Consider the following 25,843-nt stretch of genomic DNA (forward strand, 5'->3'; position numbering starts at 1 on the left):
AAAAAAAATTACACCTTCTCACTTCTAAAATACCATCAATTACAAAATACACCACCAGCTTAATACACTCTCAGAAAAAAACACATTTAACATTGCCATCGATTTGAAGATGATTACGGAACTTTGGTTCTTGCGTCAAATCACAGCTCATTTAGATAAATTATGTCATAAGATCAAAGTCCAGAGTCAACTTAGGAGGGCTTCTGACTCACAAAGCCTGAAATTAAAGAAATGACTGGCCCTTTTCCTGCTGCAGGAGAAGGTAATGAAACAAGCTTTTGGTACCATGACATAAAATATAATTTTCAAACTAAAAAGGCTATACTGATCAGTTATAATCATGCAAACTCCAGCTTTCTGAGACCAACCTTTTTAAGTCTTCACTATACTTTTGCATATAACATCAATTTAAAAGCTTTTCATACTTAGACTACTACCATAAAATGCTGTACACAGACCCCAACTGCAATAGATGTAAGTTTTGTGATCTACACCTTGCATGAGTTTTCAATGTTTATGCAGCATTTGGTAGCGGATTTAAGATAAATGCTCTACAATGTAAGAAACTATTGTCTAGAAAATAACACATGATTCTCAAATTATCGGGCATGGATTGGATGTAGTGTTCTGACTAATGAGTTCCTATGCCATACAACTTTCAACCAAGAAAAATACAAATTACATTCAATATAATTTTAGTGTGTAGTGTAGTTTCAGAAAGTGTACTGAACATCTTTATACTGCTACCATGAATATCGATTCTCTTTCAGATTCAAAAGAGTTTGTTATTAGTTAGTAAGTTTAGTAAACGTCAGTGTATCAGTACTCGCAGCCTTAGAAAATCCATTTGCCCTCTCTCTTCACCACGGAAGAGTATCCGCTAAGCACCTTTTGGGGCCTGGGGAAATACGCGGCCTTTCTTCTCTATAATTCGGTATTTCCTTTTCTCCTCCACCTTATGTGTAAAGCACCTTGTGTCTCATCTGAGTAAGAAGACGAGCCTGGCCGACCGATGTTAATTCAGCGGAAACACTGGGTTCCTAGTGGCGACTGGCACCCCATCCTGGGTCTTGCCTCTTTTGGGGCTGAGGCATAGACTTTACAACAGGAACAACCCCCAACTGAGAACCATCTGTCCTAATATCAAAAGCAATGACTGCTGAATTTCAGATAAAGAAAAGATTACAAAGAAGTTCTCTTCCTTCTTAAATCAGAAGAAACTGAGGTTAAATATCTCCAAGCTAATTCAAGGTCTTCATAGAAAAATCTAGCACTTAGAGAGTACTCCATATGTAAGAGACCATACAAAGTGCTTCACATACTTTCACATAAGAAAAAATAAATCTTTTTCAAAAGCTAACAACACAAAATAATAGGCAAATCTTTAAAATGCAGAAAAAACTTTATTTGCTGATTACACAATAAACAAATACCCATTAACACAACACACCAACTTCTCTAGATACCCAACTATCCACCCTTTGAGAATATTTCTTAGTAAACAAAATAAAATGTAATTAATTTGTTTTTTGGATCATTCTAAAACTAACCTCTCCAACCAGAGCTAATTTTCTAATATCACTTTGGGAGGAAATGCAATACTTTCTAAGACAAGTGCTGACTTCTCTGACTCTGAAAAAAGAGGTAAACATTCCACTAAAAGAAAAACTTTAAAAATCATCTCAGAAAAATATAAACCATTACTTACATGCTCCAACAGGGGAAAATTTCTTTAAATAAATTAACTTACTTTTATCTCCAACAAGGATAAAATTAATTTTATACCAATAATAGTTTCCTGAGTGTCCAGAGTAACAGTACCCAACTGTCCCATATAATTGTCCCACAATGTGTAAACTATAAAAATAATAATTCACATTAGCAATGACAATATTGATTTGTGGATATAACTGTGCTTTTCAATGACTATTTCTTCAATATATCTTTCTCTATTTGTAAGATTCTACCATAATCACATTTTAGTTTCCATGTATGCTGTGCCTGTAATCCCACTGGAACTCTAATAACATCCCTGTTTGTTTGTTTAGAAAGATACAATTTTGTTATTTAAAACTGTGATTATTTCTCATTTTACTGAGCAGCTCCAAACAAGTTATCCAGAAAAGGAATTCCCAATCATCAGCTGAAAAGTTATAAGCAAAAGGTACTTTCAAGGTTTTTAAACTTTTATTTTTTTTTAAAACACGTTTTAGAGAGAGAGGAAGGGAGAGGAAGAGAGAGAGAGAAACACTGACTGGCTTCCTCCTGTACGCCCCCTATTGGGGATCAAGCCTGCAACCTGGGCATGTGCCCTGACCAGGAATCGAACCAGCGGCCTCTTGGTGCACGAGATGACACCCAACCAACTGAGCCACACCATCCAGGGTGAGGTTTTCAAGCTTTTAAAAATAAAGAAAATACTCCTTTTGACTGGGACAACACTGCAGTACAATTTATGATGTAGCTATAAGAGCCACTAATTTAAAAAATGCACATCTTAAAAATGACTCGCTTGTGGTAAAGACTATCTACTTTAACAATTAAAAAAATAAAACCATCACTGTTACAATTTATCAGAACTCCCCACATCCAATAAATACTGAAGGTGGCAACTACCATGGTCTTAATAATTTTATAGTCAAAACAAGCATAAATCAGAATTAAGAGTATCTACAGGAACCGTCCGGAACGTACACATTTGCATGCATTTCCAGCTGAACTTGATAAGAATCTACATATAACCAAATGACAACTTTGGATCAAAATGAGCATCAGAAATACTCAAGCTTTGTGACAAAGTTACTCTAATGAAACAAGAAAAGTAGAAGAGTGACTAGTAACAGCAGTGTATTTTTAGGAGGGAGAGAAATCACCCACTTCCTTTATCATAAAAAGGTCAACGAGTCAACATTTTAATAACACTGGCCAAGTTATTCACTATTCAAGCATCACTTCCAAATCTTGCCTTTAAAATGCATTCACTCATATATCTGGATTAAGTTTATTAATAAAAACCCACTGTAGTCAGAATTCTAATCTTAAGTTTAAATCATAACTTATCAAAGCATAGTCCAAACACTATATAATAATTCTACCCTTTAGTTTTTATATGCCTCATCTGAAAAACTGATTTTACAAACAGGAGTTTGACCCTGTTTCTCCAGAGTAAATGCCCGTCTGCCCTGAACTTCAAGTGGCAATCAAAAGGTAGATTCAGAGAGCTCCCGCTAAGCTTCATCGGGCTCTGATAAAAACAGCGCCATCTGGGGGGGCAGCACCATCTTCCTTCTCACTCACAGTCTCCACAGTCCCAGAAGCGGACACAATAACCATGGTTTTATTTGCTGAAACCGGCTTTTGTTTCTCAGCAATAGCTGCGCAAACAGCAACAATCTCATCACTTTCAAAGTCATAGTCAGGAATGGACTTTGGTGAGACATGTGTCACTTCTGCTGGTGCTTCATCTTTTTTAATCCTCTGGGCTGCCTTCTGCTGCTCCTGAAGCTTTCTTGCCCAAGAAAGGTCTTCTTTCCATATCTCGGGGTTCATTGGATAGATATGAAGGGCTACTTGGAAACTTCGAATTGCCTAGGGAAAGAAAAGGTCAGCTTTTTTTGTTTGCTTTGTTTTAAAAAAATGAATGTATTTAACATAATCCACAATAGCTATCTATATATTTATATATATGTATATGTTATCCATGTATAGTATCTATATATACATAGGTATCTTTTTTTAACATAACAGACTCTAAGGATGGAAGTTAGGGCTGTGATCTAACCACTGATGATGATTATGATGAAAAAAAACAAAGGTTATAAAAGTGTGAAAGTGACAAACTGCTGAAGAGGGTTAAAAGCCCATCAAAATAGCCCTGGCCAGTTTTGCTCAGTGGTTAGAGCATCAGCCTGCGGACTGAAGGGTCCTGGGTTTGATTCCAGCCAAGGGCACGGACCTCGGTTACAGGCTCGATGCCTGGCCCTGGTCGGAGCATGTGTGGGAGGCAACAATTGATGCATGTCTCACATCGATGTTTCTCCCCCCCCCCACTCTCTCTGAAAAGCAATGGGAAAAATATCCTCGGGTGGGGATTAAAAAAAAAATAGAGGTGCCGACATTATAGTTCAAAACGAGGCAGACACACCGTTCAGCTTCTGCAGATCAGCAAATACATAAAACCTAGGGATTTCCTGGGCTAAAGCACAGTCAGGAGGTACCAGGAATGCACAACACTGAAGCCAAGAGCTTAGGCCACAGTAATGATAACACACAGCGAGTGTCATGGGAGACAAGGCAGGCGTTGCATGATCATAAAAGGGTCACTTCCCAGAATTACATAACACTTGCAAATACATATGCACCCAACGCCAGAACACCTAAGCATATAAAGTAAACACTGACACAACGGAAGGAAAGAACATCAATAAGGAAGCAGAAGACTCGGACAACATTATAGAGCAACAGGACCAAACAGACCCACACAGAACCTTTCACCCCACAGCAGCAGGACAGACATCTTCTCAACACACATGGAACATTTTCCAGCACAGATCACATGCTACGTCACAACACAAGTCTTAACAAATGTAAAAGACATGCCAACCATCTTTTCTGACTCAAATGGAATAAAATCAATAGCAAAAAGATAACTGGAAAACTCACAAATATGTAGAAATTAAACAACACACTCTTGAACAATCAGTAGGTTCAAAAGGAAATCAAAAGAAACTAAAATATATCTTGACACAAATGAAAATGAAAATACACTAAAACTATGGGATGCAGCAAAAGCAGAACTAAGAGGGAAGTTTACAGCGCTGAATGCCTATGTTAAAAAAGATCTCAAGTTAAAAAAATAACCTACCTTTGCACCTCAAATAATTAGAAAATGAAGAACCAAGCCCATATTCATTTTCCAACATACACACCCAATTCTGCATAAAAATCTAAATAATTACTCATAGAGATATGCCCAACTATTGACTTTTAATTTATTGCCTGTTCTATTTAACTGTGTATTTTCTTACGTTAATATATATGGGGTGGGGCAAAGTAGGTTTACAGTTGTGACTTCGAAAAATAGAGTTTATTCTTGTATTATTTATTAATTATTGTACTATTTTCCGTAAGAACTGTAAACCAACTTTTGCCCACCCCTTAGTAAGAACTGTTAGAAATTTTAGCTTGCTTTCATATATTTTTCATAGTATCCCTTCATTATGACATTGACTAAAGTAATTTTTAACCACTCGTCTTTCAGAAGAACAGTTTAAGTTTACATAAAAATTACACATTTAGATTTTTTCAAACAGATCCCTAAAAAACATTAAATGAGGAAAAATTAACACTTCCAGTTCCTCCAAGGGTCTCACAGCATAATGGAAAGAACCGTATCGATAGATAAAGGAATAACAGTTTAACAACTAGTATTCTTATATAAAAACTTAAAGTTTTGTCCTGGCCGGGTGGCTCTGTTGGTTGGAGTGTTGTCCCATATATGCCAAAAGGCTGCAGGTTCGATCCCAGTCAGGGCACATACCCAGGCTGCAGGTTCCATCCCAGTCAGGGCGCATACCCAGGCTGCAGGTTCCATCCCAGTCAGGGCGCATACCCAGGCTGCAGGTTCCATCCCAGTCAGGGCGCATACCCAGGCTGCAGGTTCCATCCCAGTCAGGGCGCATACCCAGGCTGCAGGTTCCATCCCAGTCAGGGCGCATACCCAGGCTGCAGGTTCCATCCCAGTCAGGGCGCATACCCAGGCTGCAGGTTCCATCCCAGTCAGGGCGCATATGGAGGTAACTGATCGATGTTTCTCTCTTTCTCTCTCCCTCCCTTCCTGCCTCTCTAAAACCAATAAACCTATCTTTGGGCAAAGATTTTTTAAAAACTTAAAATTCTGAATAAGTTTACTTTTATTGGTTGATTCAAAGTATCTGTTATCCCACCTACAGTGTATTTTCTTTCTTTATAGGACAATTTTTTGCTAAATATTCTGTCCTAGAGGTTTTTTTCCATTACCATAGGCACTTACAACCAAAAGCATAATGATCTGTAAGTTTTAATAAAGGAGAAATGGGGAAAAGTACTACATAAGCTTTTGTTTGTTTTCCTGTTAACCTATTAGAAAACCAAATTCCTTGAACTTTTGGGTTCTGCTGATCAAAACATGTCAAAACAAAATTTTAGCATTATAATCATCTGACTTCCTTACCAAGACTATCTCTCCCAATCCCAGCTGAGCACGCCCCAGAGTCTGCCAAGACTCCCACGAGTGTGGATTTCTCTGCACAGCCATTTCTGCTGCATGAACAGCAGGGAACATTTCATGAAGCGACATTAGGACCTACAGTAAAAAGAAAACAAAACCTGTCAGTAACATTCATAAACTAGTAAACTACTAACAGATAACCATACATAAATAACCCTTTTCATTTTTAAAAGTGTATTTTTAGTCTGGTAAACATAGCATTTCAGTGTTTCTGATCCCATCCACTGCCATTCAGGGTCAGGAATTATATTCTTCCTACTCCTGAAATACTATAAAAATGTATACTAGTCCCTTCCCAATTACTGAACCCTACCGTCCCTCTCTTCAAAACCACAGTCATACTCTGGCCATGGTAGCTCAGAATTATTTGATCTCTCAATTCCACTTCTATTTATTCTGTGTACAATGTGGATTTTAGGGTACCACAGGTCTTGCTGTTAAACTAGGTAGATGTAAATTTGTTCAACCACCCATCTAGTCCCCAGTGAACATCCTCCTGCTATAAAAACCATGCAAACACACCAACAGGCCTCCCCACAACTGGGTTCTTCACATCACACATCAGAAAAACCAGGGAGTTCCAGAACCCTCCACTTCCAATCCATGGAAAAGAGCTGGATATTATCTATATTCTTTGGGAGCACATACATTTCACAAAATTTGTGAAACAACCACCCTTACCAAGTTCCAAATTAAACAACTCGTTTCATACAGTTCACCACAAATCCTGCCTTTAATATATACATTTTCAAGAATGAAAATTAGCTTATCCAAATGAAGGTCCTCATACCCCTCTTATTCAAGAGACATAATCTGGGTTTTTCCTGGATAAACTAAAATCACAACTAATGAAGAATGCACCCCATGTTTAACCTCACCATCAGGAAGGGTGGTAGGTGTGTGGGTGAAGGCGGCACTGCAACTGCTCCCTGCCAAAAATATGCTCAAGGCGCTGAGACTTGAAGTCTCTTGGATAACTTAATCCAAGGGCTCAGAGGTTTTCTTTATAAACTTTCCCACAAAATATTAGAAATGTATTTTTAAATACAATTGTTATTTTTAAATTATTCATAACTTGAGTCTATTTAACCTTTTGCTAAGGGCTAGGCCATTTTCAGAGAAATGTCATCATCTAGAACCCAATCCATCAGAGGAAACTAAGTTATTGCTGAGCCCACGACAATTAATTTCCAAGGGAAGCAAACACATTTCATTTATTTAGGAGAGCACCAGGGACTTTTTAAAAGATGTCCATCTGCTCATAACTTACCAGTTAGGTTGAAATAACAGTTAACTTCATTGTGAAGGTAAACAAATTTCTAATTCAATACATAAGGAAAAGCCACAAATAATATAAAACTTTTTTCCCCCAAATAAATTGTATTTTAAGAAGAAAATGCTATTTTGGCTCATCATGCTCACCAAACAAACACAGTGCAGTTTCATAATGAAAGGGGCCTTCTTCCGTCCTTACCTGTGATTTCATCTCATATAGGGTAGCATCATTTGGGGTTAACTGTAGTGCTTCGTCCCACTTCTGAATCGCCTCTCGATATCTGTGGTTATTAAGGTTACATTTATATCATATTTCCAATGAGTCCGTGAGAGTACATGATCAAATTTAAAGACCAGATACTAGGGAATAACTGTTTATCAAGCAATATCTCTATTCAAGAACTGATAATAATGATGTTACAAAAAGCAGGAAAATTTAAGAGATAAAGGGAAAGGAGAGCAAAAGAGAAAAAAGCAAAATATAAATAAAAGAGATCTTGAAAATCTGTCTCCAGTATTTTGTTTCCTGGGCTGAGAAATCACCAGAAGAATTTCTCTTTTTTCATCAACCTCAATGTCTACATATGTTGTCACTCATTTTAGAAGTATTATAAAGAACCTTTCTGAGGACTTTACAATCCAGCTGCAACCCTGGGCTCTAGACTGCAGCAATCTGGCTGACAGAGGCGACAATTTAAGAAGTTGCCAGGTAATTTGGTACAGACTCTTCAGTTTTCAGTTTCCTTGTCTATGAGCCCCTTGAAAAGAGACCCTGTCTGGTTCATCACTATTAACGCAGACAAGTTCGTAAGACATGGGTCAGATAAAGGAAAACCAGGATGGAGATGGTCACTGCCACTACCACCTTTCACTAAGGTTCTCCTAGTCATATCTCTCTTTTGAGCTCCAAAGCCAACTACCATCTCCACCAAGATGTCCCCAAGACATCTCAAACTCAATATGCCCAAAACTGATCTAGCACACTCCATGCCCAATCTGTAGCATAGAAGCACTCTTCCTTTTTTAAATAAATTTCAGGAATGACTAAGTCCTACACATTATCCAAAGCAGTCATCTCTACGGCACCCTTCACAAAGGTTAACTCACGTACACTTTAATATCTCTATGAGGAGACAGTTCTAATTAACAGAACATTTTTCATTGTACCTTTCTGTCTTTTACCTTTCCCCCAGTGCTACTAGTTCTGCTTTGTAGAGCTAAACATAAAATACATAATCCACCAGTTTTCATTCCTGGTTATATACAGAATGATCTATGGAGATTATGGAGGGGAACACACACACACACACACACACACACACACACACACACACACGTGTCCCTGCCTCAGATCAATTAAAACAGAAATTCTCAGAGCAGGACCCAGGCATCTGCATTTTTTAAAAGTTCCCCAGGTAATGCTAATAAAAACCAGGGGTATGAAGCATTTTTAATCTCTCTCAGAGTATATGAAGCCCCATTGTGTGCTATCTTCTCTGAATCACTTCTTGTTACCTATTTTCCAGACCCTTCATGTCCTCTGTATGTGTGCTTGTAATTTCCTACCTAGTATGAGAACCCAAACCAAACATAAGCACCAAAATGTGAGCTGATCTGTACTGATTTGTAAGCAGGGAGTAGAGAACTGAAGAAATAAGGGAAGAATTTGGTAGAAATACAAAGTCCAAGAACATAAAAACCTACATTCTCTCTGTTTTCACCCTGCTATAGAATAGTTCCTTTACTATAGTAAATAATACAAATGGGCAACACCATTTCCGGGGTCTTATGCCATCTCAGCACAGGGCAAATGGGCTATGGCCAGCTCAGAATGAGTTTGCCCTGGCTGGCACAGTTAGGGCCCACAGAAGGGAGCGTGCTTTACACACCCTGCCTTAACTGCCACTGTCGGCTGTAGCAGTGGCTGTTGTCATCTTGTAGTATCAGGCTATCTGTAACTATACACTGAAGATTCACCCACAAAGGCTGGCTGGCCGTCCACGCAACACATCTGAATATGCAGAGACAGCTACCAGATCTGCAAGGACCACTGTTTTCAAAACCTTTGTAAGGGCCAAAGATAGTGACTCTTCCTTCAAAAATTTATAAATACAAATAACAAACCTCTAAACAAATGCTTATTAGGAAAAGTTCTTTACAGGCTGAAAACAGATGATGAATGTGACAGGAATACTATAATTTTTTAAATAATCACTTATGAACAATAGATCTAGGCAAGACCACCAGTGGGTGCTCGGGTGCTCTGCTCCTCCTGGCCTACAAAGAAAGGGTAACCCCACTGTGGTCAGAGGAAACTTGGCACCTAGCAGATCAATGGCCTCTCAGAATTATGCTCTCACAGAGCACAATGGAGATACACTCCAAGCATATCTACTAATTCAACTTCAGTCTGGAACATGCTGAGCAGACACAGCCCTGCTGCAGCTGTTGGATGGGAAGCATTAAAGATAAAAACTTGGTTTAAAGTCACTGTGGTTAATAAGTGACCAAAGTCTGATCAGCCAGTTTAAAGCAACCTTAACAGTATCCAACTGAACCAGCACAAGGAAGGAAGCAAAAGGAACAGCTCCAGGGGTTGCGCAAGGGCAGGGTAAGATAATGAATGCCCTGCGCCTGCACTGAGGTAAGGAACAGCTGGTGATCCAGCCGAATAAGTTAGATAGCACACTCATTACCAGATAGAAATGTCAGTGTTTGGCTACTTTGCTCCTAATTAAATTTCTAATTTACTATAGCTTCAAGTTTAATGAGCTCTGTAGTTATCGGCTTATTCACTTAATAAATATTTATTGAGCACCTACCCTGGGACAGGTAGGGCTCTAAGAACTGAGGATGCAGCATTCAACAAGATATAATCAGACCTGGGGTGGGAGCAGGTGGAAGGGGGTAAAGGGGGGATAAATGGTAACGGAAGGAGACTTAACTTTGAGTGTTGAACATACAATACAATATGCAGATGATGTATTATAGAATTGTACACTTGGAACCTATATAATTTTATTAACCAATTTCACCCCAATAAATTCAATAAAATTTTTTTTTAAAAGATATAAACAGACCTTCCTTTTCTAAATCTTACATTCTAGAACATTTGTGTGTAAAGGCGGCAGAAAAAGACAACAAACATAAGTTAGAATACGACAAGTGCCATGACAAAAATCAAATGGGGGGATGTGATAGGGAGTGAGCGGGTGGCCACCCAGAACGCATGGTCAGGAAAGGTCTCTAGGAGGACATTTGAGCTGAGATCTGAATGTTAAAAAGTCCTCAGCCAACTGAAGATCTGGAGAAAGTTCATTCCAGACAAAGTGCAAAAAGAACCCAAGGCAGGACTAAACACCCCATGTTTTGAGGAAAGGAAAGAAAACCAGTGTGGCTATAGCAGGAGGAAGGCAAGCGAGAGGCGAGAGGTAGGCCACAGCCACAATCACTGAGGCCCTAGCAGGCCATGGCTATGAGGATGGGTTTAACCATATGTGTAGGGGGGGATCCCTAGACTCTTCCCCACCAGGCCTTAACCCACTCACACTGCTGGGTGTGCGATCCAGTCCCTCCAGGGCATCCACAGGTCAACCTGGCTGGCGTCGAGCTGGGATGGTCATTCATTGTCAGTTAGCACCACACATGGGCTCTTTGGTCTGTGCGGACACAGCAGCTGCAGGGCCTTATGGTCTCAAAGGTAGGGAACTGAGGGTGACTGGGGAAGACAAGCTCTGGTCGGCACATGAACCTGCTGAGTTGATGCCTGGCTGTTGGGCCTAAGTAACTGGGTAAAGGGTGGGGCCTTTTACTGAATAGGGAAGAATGGAAAGGACCAGATGTTTGGGAGAAAAATCAGGAATTCTGCTCAGTACATGTTACGTTTGAGATACTAATTAGACATCCAAGTGGGTCTAAAGCAAGCATTGGAGATTGGAGAGTCTGGGGTTCAGGTGAGGAGACAGCACTGCAGACAGTCATCGGTCTAGAGATGGTGCTGAGAGCCGGAGACCATGCAAGTTTACGATGGAAAAGACTGTGTGTGGAAAGGACAAGTACTTTCTAAATACTGTGGCCCACCAATATTTAGAAATAAGCAAAAGAAAAGACCAAGCAAAGAAAATGAAGGAGTGGACACTGAAACAAAGGACAGGCACAACACTGTTGTAGATTAGGAAGGGAGTGGTCAACTGTGCTGCCCGTGAGAGGGACAGTACATGAGAACAGAGATAAAACCTTTTAAGAGTGGGTCAGCAGATTAGTGGGGACAGAGGCCTGACTGGAATGGACTGAGAGGATGATTCATCAATGGAGCTCGTGCTGAAGGGGAGCAGAGAAATGGTAGGGCATGTGGAGTCAAGGGAAGCTTTTAAATGGATGCTGTCAGGGTTTGCTTGTAGTGAGAAGGAGCCAAAAGAGAGGGAGGAACACATGACATCAAAATGAAGGTCACTGTCATTACATATAGCCAGGCTGGCACTCGGGACATTGTGTGTCACATGGCCAAATCACCCCCAAGTTCACTTTGATAGAAATACTTTTCTAGACAGGAGACAAATTCATGGTAAATTCTAATTATATTCCTGCTTCACACACACACTAATTCTCAAAGAAAAAAACAGACCAACACAATCAAATATCACCACCTAGTGGTTGAAACCTTAAGAGCCAACATATCAAAGTTAGGACCCACACTGTAACTACTGAGAAAGTATATCCTAGTTAGTAATAATTCTAGAAAAAGGTGTCTGAACAAAATCACTTACAAAAAACATTGATACTACATGAAATGTACCAATCACACACAAAATCCTAAAATACAATATCTAAAGTGCATGTACTGAGTGCTTACTAGGTGCTAGGTGGCATGCTAAACTTACACAGGCACTTGCTCTTTACTCACCATTTTACATCTGAGGAAACTGATACGTAAAAAGCTGGTAACCTGCCAAACTTTATACAGATAGAAATGGTAAAGCTAGGCCCTGAACAGAGATAAAATGACTTCAAAATCCTCATGCAAACACTAGGCTCACTATACTGTCTCTATAAAGCACTCAAATTATCTAGAGGGTGAGTAGAAGAGTAAACCACTTTTTGGTTACAAAGAATCATGAATACTACAATCCTTCAGATTTAAAAACCATTCCATTGCAAACCCAATTTTCTAAGAGTGGTGATAGTCGCTAATGAGGCCAACTGGAGAGCAGGAGACTGATGCGACAGAACCGAGTCGCCTTTGGAGGGAGGCTGGTATGAACACTTGGATTGTGCCCCATGTAATGTGTTCAGACAACTCTCCATGTGCTAGATAACACCAAATGAGAAAGTATGAGGGTTAAAAAAAAGAAGCGAAAGAATGCACCCCAGGAATAGAAGTGGCTCCCTCCTCTCCCATCGACCTTCCTCCCTGCCGCCTCCTCTGCGCAGCTCCTCCACAGGCATCCCCACTTCCCCACCGCCCGAGATGACTGCGCGTCCCAACCTCACAGCTGGCCCACACTGTGTTGCACTTACTGTCATTTTACAACAACAACAAAAGAAAAAGCCCAAAACATATTACGTGATTGGTACACATCCTCTGAACTGGTAAACTGAGGAGGTGAGATTCAAACTCAAGATCTGTGAATACATGCAATGGCAAAAGTCCCCACCCACCATCTGGACTAAGACTGGGGCTCCTGTCACTGCTCCCAGAGCAGAATGGACTGACGAAGGCTGACAGGGTGATAAAATGATCAAGACCCCCAAATTGGCAATATTCAGAGGGAGAGTTTTATTGAAATCTAAACTGTTTCTTTTGGCCCAGCTGGGCATGGCTCAGCACTTGAGCATGGACCTAGGATCCAGGAGATCGGGGTTTGATTCCCGGTCAGGGCACATGCCCGGGTAGCAGGCTCCATCCCGTCGGGGGCGTGCAGGAGGCAGCCGATCAATGACTCTCATCATTGATGTTTCTATCTCTCTCTCTATCCCTCTCCTTCCCTCTCTCTGAAATCAATAAAGATATATTTAAAAAATAAATGAACTGTTCCTTCTGTCAATCAACTTGTGAAATAATAGCAAATATGGAACAAAAATACCTCCTGAACATTTACAGAGATACATGAAACAAATACAGAATTATTTAATACTTCAAGTTTGTTTTTTTAAATCAAATTTCCTGAGGAACAATTTATATACCAAAACAGTACCAATTTAAAGACTACTCTTTAATGGGTTTTGACAAATATATACACCCATCCAAATACCACAGTCATCACAACAAACAACATTTCCATCAACCCAAAAAGTTCCTTGTGCCCTTTCTCAGTCACTCACCCTGATGCCTGGCCCCACACAACCACCGATGTTCTGTCACTGTAGATTAGACTTGTCTCTTAAAAGACTTGCAAAGATGAAGTCAGACTATATGCACTCTTTCTGACTTCTGTGAGCACAATGATTTTGGACGCATCAATTATTTGTTCTCGTTGCTCATTAGGATACCACTGGATGGATATACCACAATTTATTTACCCGTTCACCTGCTGATGGGCACTTTGGTCCTTTCCAGTTCATGGCCACTATGAACAAAGCTGCTAAGAACACTTAGACCAGTGTTCACATGGATATAAGTTTTCTTTTCCCGAGTAAATATCTAGCCATAAAACTGTTGGATTGTATGGTTAGGTGCACCTTTAACTTTATAAGAAACAGCTAGACTGTTTTCCGAAGTAGTAAAACCACTTTATATTTTCATGAGCAATGTATGAAATTTCAGTTGCTCCACATCCTTGCCTGACACTGTCAGTCTTTTCAATTTTAGCGCTCTGGTGGTTATGTAGTAGTACATTGTGGTTTTATTTGAAATTCCCCGATAATGAATCATGCTGAGCAGGTTATTGGCCAGTCACATATCTTCTTTCTAAAGCTTCAGTTCAAATATTTTGTCCATTTTTTAATTGGATAGTGTCTAAGTGAGTTGTGAGAGTTCTTTATATACTCTAGAAATAAGTCCTATATCAGATATGTGTTGTAAATCTTTTCTCCTAGTCTGTGGCCTGATGTTTCGTTTTCTTAATTATGCCTTTTGATAATCAGAAGTTTTAATTTTTGATCAACTGACCAAATATACATGAGTCTTTGTTTTTAGTATGTTTTTATTGATTTTTTCAGGGAAAGGGAGAAAGAGATAGAAATATCGATGAGAAAGAAACATTATCAATCAGCTGCCTCCTGCACACCCCTACTTGGGGACCACACCTGCAACCTGAGCATGTGTCCTGACAGGGAATCGAACCAGCAGCATCTTGGTGCAGGAGTTGACGCTCAACCACTAAGCCAAAGCTGGCCAGGCACATGAGTCATTTCTGTACCTCATATTCTTTTCATTGCTCTATATATGTCTATCCTTACACTAATACTATAAAGGTCCAGCATCCAAGAATGTGGTAAGTGTAGAAATGAAGCAATATAAGTTCACTAAGTATGTTTTGTTCCATAAAATTGTTTTGACAGTCTAGATTTTTTGCATTTTTATGCAAAATTTAGAATAAGCTTGTCAGTTACTAGAAAAACAAGCTTGCTGAGATTGTCAGTGGAATTGCGTTGAGTTTACAGCACAATTTGGGGAAAACTCACAAAACTTATTCTGATCCATGAACATATATATATCTCAATTTATGTAGGTCCTCTTAAATTTTTCTTGGCCATGCTTTATAGTTTTCAGTGTCCAGTTCTTATACACACTTTATTGAATTTTTTTCCTGATGATTTTGTTTGGGGGTGGTAGTGTAAATGGCACTTTTTAAAAATTTTAATTTCCAATTATTTCATTTTATCCCCATTATTGGCTTATGACCCTCTTATTATTTCTTAGCAGTTGGTTAGAGTTTAGGTTCAAATAATATTATACTACTTCCCACGTAATGTCAGAGTGTAACGGCAATATAATTCCATTTGTTTCCACATGCTTTTTATTATTGTTGTTACACATTTACTTCCATATGTTATAAATCTCCAATGTGTTGCTACAATTTTTTAAAATCAGTTATCTTTTAAAGGATTTTAGGACTTTAAAAACCACTGGTCTTCATTTTTACCCACACTTTACAATTTCCAGCACCCTTCGTTCTTCTGATACAGATTTCCATCTGGTTATCATTTTCTTCCACCTGAAGAACTTCTTCTAATGTTTCTCGAAGTTCAGGCCTACTACCAATGAGTTACCTCAGCTTTGGTTCACCTGATCAAGTTATTTTGCCTTATTTTTGAAAGACATTTATGTGGTATATAGAACACAAAGCTGATCATTGTTTTCTTTCAGAGCTTTAAAGATGTCATTCCATTCCCTTGAGCAGACCTCCACCTCAGCTGCTACACTCTGAGTCCACAGTCGCATTTGCAGGACAGACGAGCTTCCATGGCTGTTCCCTACACTGACTGAGCGCAGCAGGGATACTAAGACAGGCCCGTTCCTAGGGGGCACGGGACTTCTCTGATGGAGGATCCTGACTTAAGACTACCGAGGTCTTAACCAACAGCCCATGAGACTTCTAGCCAATCTTTCTTCCCTCTTTCCTTCACTCAGGGTCAAACACTGTAGACTGACGACTCTCCCAGGTTACCAGCTTCTTTACCATTTTCTCTCATACAGGTGATTCCACTAATAAAATGTTTGCATGACGTTTAATCTGGTCTTGGCATCTGTTTCTCCAAGGACCGAACAAACACAGCTATTAATCCTATTTGGGGTATTTTTTTTATTTAGAATATTCCATTTTTTGCCTCTAGATTTTCCATTTGTTTACATCATTCACTTCACTCCTGATTAGGTTTGTGTTACCTTTTAAATATGTGAACATAGTTATTACCAGTTTAACCTCTTTATCAATTACTTTTATCATCTACATCATTTCTCAGTCTGGCTTTACTGACTGATTTTTCTCCTGGGTCAAAATGTTCTCCTGCTTGGCATGTCTAATAATTTTTATTGGATGTTGGAAACTGTAAATGTTATATGCTATTAAGTATCTGAATGTTTTGGCTCTGTTCTGACATGCAATCAGTTTGAACCTATGAAAATCTGTTTTTAAGCCCTAGGAAAGGTCTAGATTTGCCTTCCCTCCAGGATTGTGTAGTCATTCTACTAATGAACAACAGACTCCATGTGGACTCCAGTTAATGTCCCTGATGACCTCCAAGGCATCTCCACTCTGGGTGGTGGAAGCTTAAACATCTATCTCTTTGGTCTGGATGAACTCTCGAAATAGGTTCAGCTTACAACTTTTCGGTCATCTTACTAGGATTTGTGGACTTTTCCTCACAGTTGAATGGCCTAATGTTCAACAAATACTCAAAGGAACCTCATACAGATTTCTGGAGCAATTTCTCTGAGCAGCTCCCTCTTCTCTGGTACACTATTCCACAACTTCTAGCTGCCTGAGCCTCTCTGAAATGCAATCTCCATCTCCTCAACTCAGCAAGACCACCATGGTGTGTCTGGTTTCCCCATCATGTGCTTATAGCCTGGAAATTGCCTTCAGGTAGAAAGTGAGGGAGGTCACAGGGATCAAATCATTTGTGTCCCTACTCTCAAAGATCAGAGTCCTATGTCAACTATTATCCAGTGTTTGAAAACAGTTGTTTCATACGTTTTATCTAATATTGTAGTTGCTTGGGGCTGTCCAGGTCAAGTTCTTGATACTGCCTCCTGGCTGCATGCTGAAGTCCATACCTGGTTGTTAAAGTACTTTTGTATCCATCAATGGATTTCAGCCTCACAAGAACCCCGTGAAGCAAACAATATTGCCAGTGAGAAAATGTATCACCAATAAAAGATGCAGAATAATTGAGAATACTATAATAGTGGTATTAATAATAGCTAATATTTATTGAGTACTTACTATGTGGCAGGTACCACCTTGAGTACTTTACATATGTAAGTTCATTTCATCATCACAATGGCATTATGAGGTAGGTACTTTTTGCAAAAGAGGGAACTTAAACACAGAGAAGCTGAATAACTTGCCTAGTATCACAACACTAGCAACTGGCAGAGCTGGGGTAAGGCCCAAGCCCTTAAGCCACTATTCCGTAAAACCTGTTGTCACTTTCCTGTTGTATAAACAAAAGCCTTCTGCACACAGAATAATCCGGAGGGCGAGGGGAAACAGCGTGGACTATGGGGAAAGGGAGGAGACCGAGAAAAGAGCAGTTAATTCTCAAGGGCCATATTCTCATGCACAAGGAGGGTGGGAAAATTCTATTCTCAAAGGCCCGCTGTGTTTGGGATAGAAAAGAAAATATATTCTCAGACTACTCCCATAGATACAATGCAATAAATGCTAGTTAATCCACAAAAAAACTAACCATAACATAGCTAAAAATAGCAGCTTTATAAATATTTGGTAAATAGGTACTGAGGGCCTGGTAGGTGCCGCAAATTGTTTTAAGAGCTGAGGACACAGAACAAAAGTCAGACAAAATCCCTACAGTCCTGAAGCTTATCTTTCCACAGAAGACAGATGAATAACACATAAATAAAAAAATTAAGTAAGTGAATAAAGTAACTTCCAAACAGAAGAAATGCTAGAGGAAAATTTAAAAGGCTGCTGTGAGGGAGAAGGGGGAATGAGGGGCCCTGTTAGGCTGGGGTAAGGGGGGCGGGCATGCTGAGAACACAGTATGTGAGAAGAGATCGGAAGGACAACAGACCAACATCCGAAAACAGGAGAGAGAAGCTGTTCACACAGGAAGCTATAAAGTAAAGTGGTGTAAGAACTGTGTTCAAAAACACAAGGCAGGCCAGTGTGGTTAAAATACGTGAATAGTGAAAATGGGGTGGTTTAAGATAGAGCTGATTTGGAAGGCAGGGAATGAGGATTTTTTTGTTGTTTTTTAATTTAACTTCACTATTTCTGCTTATATTATTTTCTACTTGTATTTTTTTCAATCAAGTTTAATATTCTCTTAGATAATTTAAACTGTTATTTCTACTTATTTTTGGCATAGACTCACCAAACTACTTAATTCGACTAGATTCCTTTAATTCTGTTTAGTTACTTCCTAGAGCTGTATATACATTACTCTAAAAGAAATGCTAATGAGCAGAAAAACTTACTGATCTCAGTGTCCTTCATTCAAAATAAAGCATCTAATCCAGCTGATTTTAATGAAATGACTCAATGTTTTGACATGCAAGCAAAAAAAACAAGAGTTATTCTGTTTATCGACAAAGTTGATATCTCTTCTCTACACAGGAAATTCAGAGAGAATCCCATGGCAATAACTGAATAGCTTTTCCCTTCCACACACCAGTGTGGTCTAGAGGAAAAGGCAAAACAACAAAGTTAATGAACTTTTAACAAGCATTTACGGGAATTTCTAAAGATGTTTTATGGATGTTCTGAAAGTGATTTCACAAATGTGGAAAATTTATAGTTGGTTTCCTTCTAACTGAGACAGAAGAATGCCACTCTCACCAAGTTCTACCAGACAAATTACTTTTGTGCCTAAAATAACACAAATGGGAATTCGCAATCTAACATTAGGCTGTTAAACTGTTGTCCCTGATATTTATTTTCTACCTTCTTTCCCAATTCAAGGTGCTGATATAGTAGAGCTGAAGCATGATTTTATGTTTTATATTAAAATAAAAGATTACACTCAGAATCAAACATAAGAACAGACCTAGAAACTAAAATGTTTGTTTTTCAACTTTGACTCATTTATGACAAAAATGATTAACAAATCTTCTAACCACCCTTACCAATTAGGAAAAATATAAAAAGAACAGAAAAGAAAAGAAAAGCCGTAGTACTTATTCAGCACCACTGCTTTTAATTTCTCCAACTCTTCAGTACCACATGGAAGATACCAGCCAAAAGCACACAGGCCTGGTTTTAGATCACTGGATGATCTGAAGAGTATCCTGTCCTACCAACAACCTATTCAGATACTACTCCTGCTGATCACACACATGTCCTAAAAAATCATATCTTTAGGGCAAATAAATCAACAGTCCTCATGTTCTCAAGTATAATTTCCTAGTATAATGTATTTCCTTCACCAAAGATAAATGTTTCAAGATTTTTATAAAAATGTGGCTTTCAGCAAATATTACACACAGCAAACAGACTGACATAGGCACAGTGTCTTTCAGTGGCTGCACTAATAACTGCACTAATAACAACCACATGTCCTTATTTCCCAATAAGACACAGTGTAAAGCATAAACATTACATGAAGTTTTCTCCTCCAAAGTGCTTAATCAGAATCTAAATCAAACCTCAACACTCAACTTTCAGTTTACAAGAAATACACAAGATAGAGGAACAAGTTAAGGAAACAATCAAATAGAAAACTGGTCTGCACTCTTCAACATGTCAGTGTCATGGGGGATAAAAGTAGGGGACCCAAGTAGACACTACAGAGATACAATAACCAAATGCAAGGTGTGGACTTTGTTTGGATCCTGGTTTTTAAAAAACACTAAAGACACTTAGGTGAAAACTGGAAAAATCTAAATGTGGAGTGGATATCAGATCACAGTACTGCTCATTTTCACAGGGTGGACAGCAGCTCGTGTTTGGGAAGAGAACACCCTTGTTCTTAGGAGAAGCACGAGGACTCAGGAACCAGGTGCCACAATGTCTGCAACCTACTTTCAAATAAATCACACAAAAAATTCTAATATACAATTACGTGTGTACATGTGTATGTGTAGGAAGAGATAAATAAAGCAACTGATAAGAATTTTTTAATCTAATGTAAAGCACAACTTAGGGAATACAGTCATTAATACTGTAATAACTACGTACGGTGCCAGGTGGGTATTTGAAATATCGGGGGGATCACTTTGTAAGCATATGATTGTCTAACCACTGTGCTGTATACCTGAAACTAATGCAAAAAGTACTGAATGTAAACTGTAATTAAAAGATAAAATTTTAAAAAGTTTTCTGAGTCTAGACAGAGGGAATATGGGAGATTCAACTATTTTTTCAACTTTAATACAGATGTGAAATTTTTAAAAATAAAAAGTCCTTTCCCACATCTAGGTCACAGAGATACTTCCTATATTTTTTTATTCGCATAGAGAGTTGTGATGCCTCTAGAGTTCTCTCTATACGTGGTATGACACAGATCACTTTCTTTTCCTCTGTACGAAGTTCCAGCTTCCTCTACACAATGTACTAAACTGTGTGTCCTTTCCCCACTAATCTGCGGAAGAGCGGTTTTTGGTTCCACTGAAGGAGCTAAGCAGAGGAAGGTGAAAGGACTAAGAAAGTAGAAAAAACAGCAGAGGGGGAAAGAAGGAAGATCTAAATAATGGAAGTCTAAGGGCTTAGCGAGGAAGGACAAAGAATAAATGAGGCTATTATCAAATTCCACATTTACTAAAGCACATAAGAAGTCAATGGAAAAAAATGACTGAACACCTACTTAAAAATATATATATATATATGCCCCCAAAGCTATTCAGGAAACATCTAATTTATTTGGTCCATAATATCACAAAGAGAAAGTCAATTACACCAAGAATTAACCATCTCCAACCAACCAGTAAACTGGATTACATTTTACTGAGTCTTTACTCTACTTTAGACAGAACAAAAAAGACAGCAAAGGAGAGACATTATAAGCATCATGCAGACTTTTTTTTACAAACTTTCAGATTCTATGGGAATGTTTAAAGGTGACTTTAAAACCTATTTCTTTAATTTAGCACCTAGATCAGATCCTAAAAACATAAACTTAGAGAATTCATAACTCTTCATCCCACTACTGAAAGCAAGTCAGAAAATATAAATGTTCTGTATGAGAAAACTCTAAAACATACCTTTTATTTTCAGCCAGACTGGCTCCTTCATCCTTCAGCTGTTTACTTTTCTCAGCACAGCCTTCGAGGAGACTTTCCTTCCTACGTTTAGTGGCATGAAGCCCGTTCCCTTCATCACCCTCAACTGCATCCTTCTCGTCAGCAGCTTCAGCCTCAAACTGCTGGGAAGTGGCCTTTGAGACCTTCTCGCCAATTTTCCTCTTCCATCCGAAGGAAGCCATTCTGGAGAAGGACAGAGAAAGAGCTTTAAATTTCAAACCTGGCCCCTTATAGAAGTATTCCAACTAAGGGAAGAAGGAATAGCAGGATCAGACTACCACCGTTTAACTCCTAATTAAACAGTGGCCCTAAGAAATCACCACTGAAGGCTGCTAACATCAAGAAAGACAACTGGACATTATGCATCTCCTGATGGAGGGGACACGCTAGCCATGATGTGCTCTTGCCAAAAATTAATCCTGAATCAGACCAAGGCTCTAGCTTATAAAAAATACGGGATGCAGATGAGCATGCAGACAGCAAAAAATAAAAATAAAGCTGGTTTCTTCAAGAAATAAACTGCCAGGAAAGAAAAAAGAAAAAAAAAGATGGGAGGTAACCCCCAAATTATGAGAGACATACTAGCCAAATAGAATGCATGGATCTTGTTTAGCTCTGGGTTCAAACAGGCCAATGGGGAGGAAATGGGAAATCAGAACACTGATTTGATATTTGATGATAATAAGGTTATTTTTTAGGTATGATAAATAGTATTATGATTATGTTTGTAAAAAAACCCATATCTTTTAGGAATACATACTAAAATATTTCACACAAAATTACATAATATCTAGGAATTGTTTCAATGTAACCAGTGGGAGGTGGGGGCAGTAGAGGAGAAATACAAATGAAAAGATTGCTGAATTGACAGCTGAGGAAGTTAGGGGATGGGTGCATAAGCCTCCTTATACTTTTCTCTCTCTTTTTATATATGCTTCTAATAAAAAGTTTTAAGAGATTCACACCTGGCAAATTCACAGCTGGTGATTCGAAAAGGTAACAAATGTTGAATTGTTTTGTAAATCTGCAATTACGTACAAATGTAAGGGACAAGAAAGAATAAAAGAACAATTGATGGAACAACGTCAAAGGAAACCCTGGAAGAATTCAACAAATATTTATTTAGAGAAGGGATTTATTGAGGGATCCAAGAATTCTTACTAATTACATAGATGTACTTAAAAATTCTGAGAAACCTCTGAAATTTTTATGTAAGTTTTTATATGCCCGTGTGCATTCTTAGCGAAGTCTATGACCCCAAGGAGACTATGATCAACAGACTGAGCAACCCGAGGAACAGGAAAAACAATAAACCAGAAGTCTTCGTAAAATTATCCAAGAAGGGCATTGTGGGATAAGGGGAAGAGAGAAATGAAGCAGTAAGTCCTAGCAGATATCAAAGTCTTCACCACCCAGGCACATGACTGAGGTAAAAGCACAGTAAGTAATCATTAGAAGGAAGGGGAGAGAAAAAGTGAGGGCAGCTGTGAGGCCAGCCATGGGGAAAGGCCCTAGATAGTGACAGAACTTGGAGGGCTAAGAAAATTATGGGTTGTGTGTCTAAGCTCTTAATGAGTATAAATGAGTGCCAATAAATTACAGCAATCGAGAAATATATAGGCTGATAGGGTGAACCATATGCTTTCCAAAGGAGCAGGGATTTTTAGAAAAGCCTAGGGAAGTCATGGATTATAAACTACACTAGGAAATTAGAACAATGCCACTCTCTCTCCCCAGACCTATCATAATATGAGAGAATGAGACTCCTATGTTTGAAGATGACTATAAGCAAGTTAGGGGAAGAACCAAGAAATGCCTGAAAATGAAAGTGTGATGACTACGGCACAGAAGTGCAGAGGCACAGAGTGAGGACCATGTGAGAGAGTGGACCATGAGGAGTCTCACAAGATACCAGGGTAATTCAAGATAAGAAAGAAGTCTTGTGTTTATGACTGTCCCTAAAGCTGACTAGAATGAAGATGATTTGGTTTTCTGGTTTCAAGTTTCCAAATGGAACTTTGTGAGGCACTCTATTAATAGACGGACACCTGTATTAATTTACTAAAGACAAATTCATTATAACTCATTGATCAGGTCTGTAGATTATTGGGAGCAGGGGGTTAGGGTGGGAGAAAAGGAAAAAGACGTACAGATCCACGTGTATTTTTTTTTTTAATTAATAGTTCATTTAGACTCCCATTACCATCCCCCATCCTCCAACCCAAACCACTGTTACAAATGCTGAAGACAGGTATAGGTCAAGGGCCCACGCAGTGGTTTTCAACCCCGTAGGAAAAAGCCACACACCCCACTGCCTCAGGCATTTCTGCCAATCTCCTCCACAAATCCTTTAGGATCTTCTAGAGATCAGAGGCTGTGGAGGTCAGGACACAATGAGGTTTTGTAAGAGGCCTGATGACCCCTATCAACTGACAAGTTGAGCCTTGAAGAGAGGGACAAGAATACATTCCTCTCGGACAACACCAAATATTGAATGAAAAGTATAGGCAAGTTCAGAGGTAGAGGAAAATGAAAATGACAAATTTCATTCCCCAAGCTTCACATTTTTCAGAGAAAAGAGGAGGCTAGTCATCTGCTCCAAGTAAAAGGGAAAGAAATGAACCTAAGGCATGAGAACAGAAAAGATCTGAAACAGTCACTGTGAATAGGAAAAGCAACAATAAGGGATGAGTCAAGATGCCAAACGGAACCAAGGGCGCACTAAGGTTAAAAGGCACGACTCTCCTACCAAAACCATTAGTACGTTTTATATTTTCTTCAAAATTGTCTGGAGACCACAAGAGTAAAGCCAATTACAATACAGAATAAGTGCTAGAAGAGAGTAAACAAACGGTGCTAGGATGTCAGAGAAGAAACACTTCAGCTTCAGTGGATTTTGAAGAATAAAAATTAGCCAGGTTTAAAAGAAGGGCGAGTCCTACAACATAAACAACATGCTTTCTGCTTTGGAGAATTTAACACTCTGAATTGATTCAGTAAGTAGGATGAGTTTATTGTTCTTCTAATGCTAATTGAACATTAAATTAAAACTTCTTAAAAAGAAGGCTTTCTTCTACATCTTAAAGAATTAGAAAGCTTCCCTGTGAAGCCGTTCGGAGCCGGGCTTTTGTTTGCTGGGAGGTTTTAAATTACTACTTCGATTTCATCAGCTGTTATTGGCCTATTCAGGTTTTCTGATTCTTCCTGATTCCGTTTTACATGATCTCACTCATATGTGGAATCTGATAAACAAAATAGACATGAACAAAATAGATCCAGTGACACAGAAGCATAGAACAGACTGATGGATCTCAGTGGGAAGTTGGGGGTGCGGGAGTGAGTGGGGAGAAATTAATCAAAGAACTTATATGTTTATGTGCATAACCTACAGACCCAGACAATAGTGTGGTGAAGGCCTGGGGTGGGGGGGCAGATGCAGGGTGGAGGGGATCAAAGAGGGAAAAAAGGGGATATCTGTAATATTTTCAACAATAAAGATAAATTAAAAAAAAAAAAATCTTTCTTGAATCTGTGTAGTCAGATGCACAAGGCACCAACATCCTAATCTTTACATTTTCCACCATGATACAAAAAAATCACGGGTAAATCATAATTAAGTGGGTTTCATGTTTAACTCACAAAGCAAGACAAATTCACTTTACGCAGAATTATGTTTAATTACTGCCGTGCAAACTCCAAACAACGACGCTGGATTCTAAATTCTTTTGCTGGGCAGCGATCCAGGAGGCCCTCGAGGGCTGCTGCCGGCCGGACGAGCCAGGGAAGGCTCCCCGCCCGGCCGGGGCGCGACCCCCAGGCGGGAACCCGCTGGCAGAGCCGGCTCCGGACGCCGAGCGGACCCCGGCCGGTCCAGGGAGGTGTTCGGAGGCGAGGAGTTCAAGAAGCGATTTACCCGAAGATGTCCCCGCGAGACTGAAGCCAGCATGAGCGACTCGCCTTCATTTCCCACAGGGATAAAAACGTGGGGCGCCCGTCGGAGCTGCCCGCGGGCCCGCCGCGCCCCCAGCCCCGCCCCAGCCGCCGCCGAGGGCGCCCGCCCCGCTCCTCCCTCCGCGACGGGAAGGTCAAGGCCGCACACGCCGCCCCGGCGCCGCTGCGAGGGGCGCCCGGACACCAACCTTAGCGGCCCGGCGTGGCCGCAGCCGCGTGGAGACGCAGCTCCAACTTCTGAAGCTGCTTTCTCCTCTAAACGAGGACCCACGCGCCTTCTTTCCCCGCTCTCCCTGCGAGTGCAGCACGCACCGGGCGCCCAGTTCCCTGAGGGCCACTCAACGGGTCCCGTGTTTACATTCCGCTTGCCCTTTGCCCACAGGAAGCGGAAGTCACCGCGCGCGCCCTCCGACCTGCCTACCTTTAAAGCCTGGGCTCCAGCCCAGAGGCGCTCCTCCGAGCCTCTCTCAGCCGCCAATCCCTTC

At 39.8% G+C, this 25,843-nt stretch overlaps 1 protein-coding gene across 1 annotated transcript; it reads right to left on the reverse strand.

The window, feature by feature from the left end:
* Nucleotides 1-2,185: 2,185 nt before the first annotated feature.
* TTC33 (tetratricopeptide repeat domain 33) lies at nt 2,186-25,739 on the reverse strand. Its single transcript, XM_081132865.1, has 5 exons — nt 25,547-25,739; nt 21,369-21,590; nt 7,743-7,824; nt 6,212-6,343; nt 2,186-3,588 (listed from the first exon to the last, which is right to left on the reverse strand). The coding sequence occupies exons 2-5, from the start codon at nt 21,587-21,589 to the stop codon at nt 3,235-3,237; spliced, it is 789 nt and encodes a 262-aa protein (XP_080988991.1). The 5' UTR covers nt 21,590; nt 25,547-25,739; the 3' UTR covers nt 2,186-3,234.
* Between the last annotated feature and the right edge of the window lie 104 nt (nt 25,740-25,843).

This window comes from Miniopterus schreibersii (assembly GCF_964146895.1).
Source record: "Miniopterus schreibersii genome assembly, chromosome: 3".
In the NCBI taxonomy this organism is placed as follows: domain Eukaryota; kingdom Metazoa; phylum Chordata; class Mammalia; order Chiroptera; family Miniopteridae; genus Miniopterus; species Miniopterus schreibersii.

Coding starts and splice junctions, on each gene's coding strand:
- TTC33 (XM_081132865.1), bottom strand. CDS start 21,589: ATGGCTTCCTTCGGATGGAAGAGGAAAATTGGCGAGAAGGTCTCAAAG. Junction 7,825..21,368: donor AGTCTGGCTGAAAATAAAAG/GTATGTTTTAGA, acceptor TAATAACCACAG/ATATCGAGAGGCGATTCAGA. Junction 3,589..6,211: donor GATTGGGAGAGATAGTCTTG/GTAAGGAAGTCA, acceptor TTCTTTCCCTAG/GCAATTCGAAGTTTCCAAGT.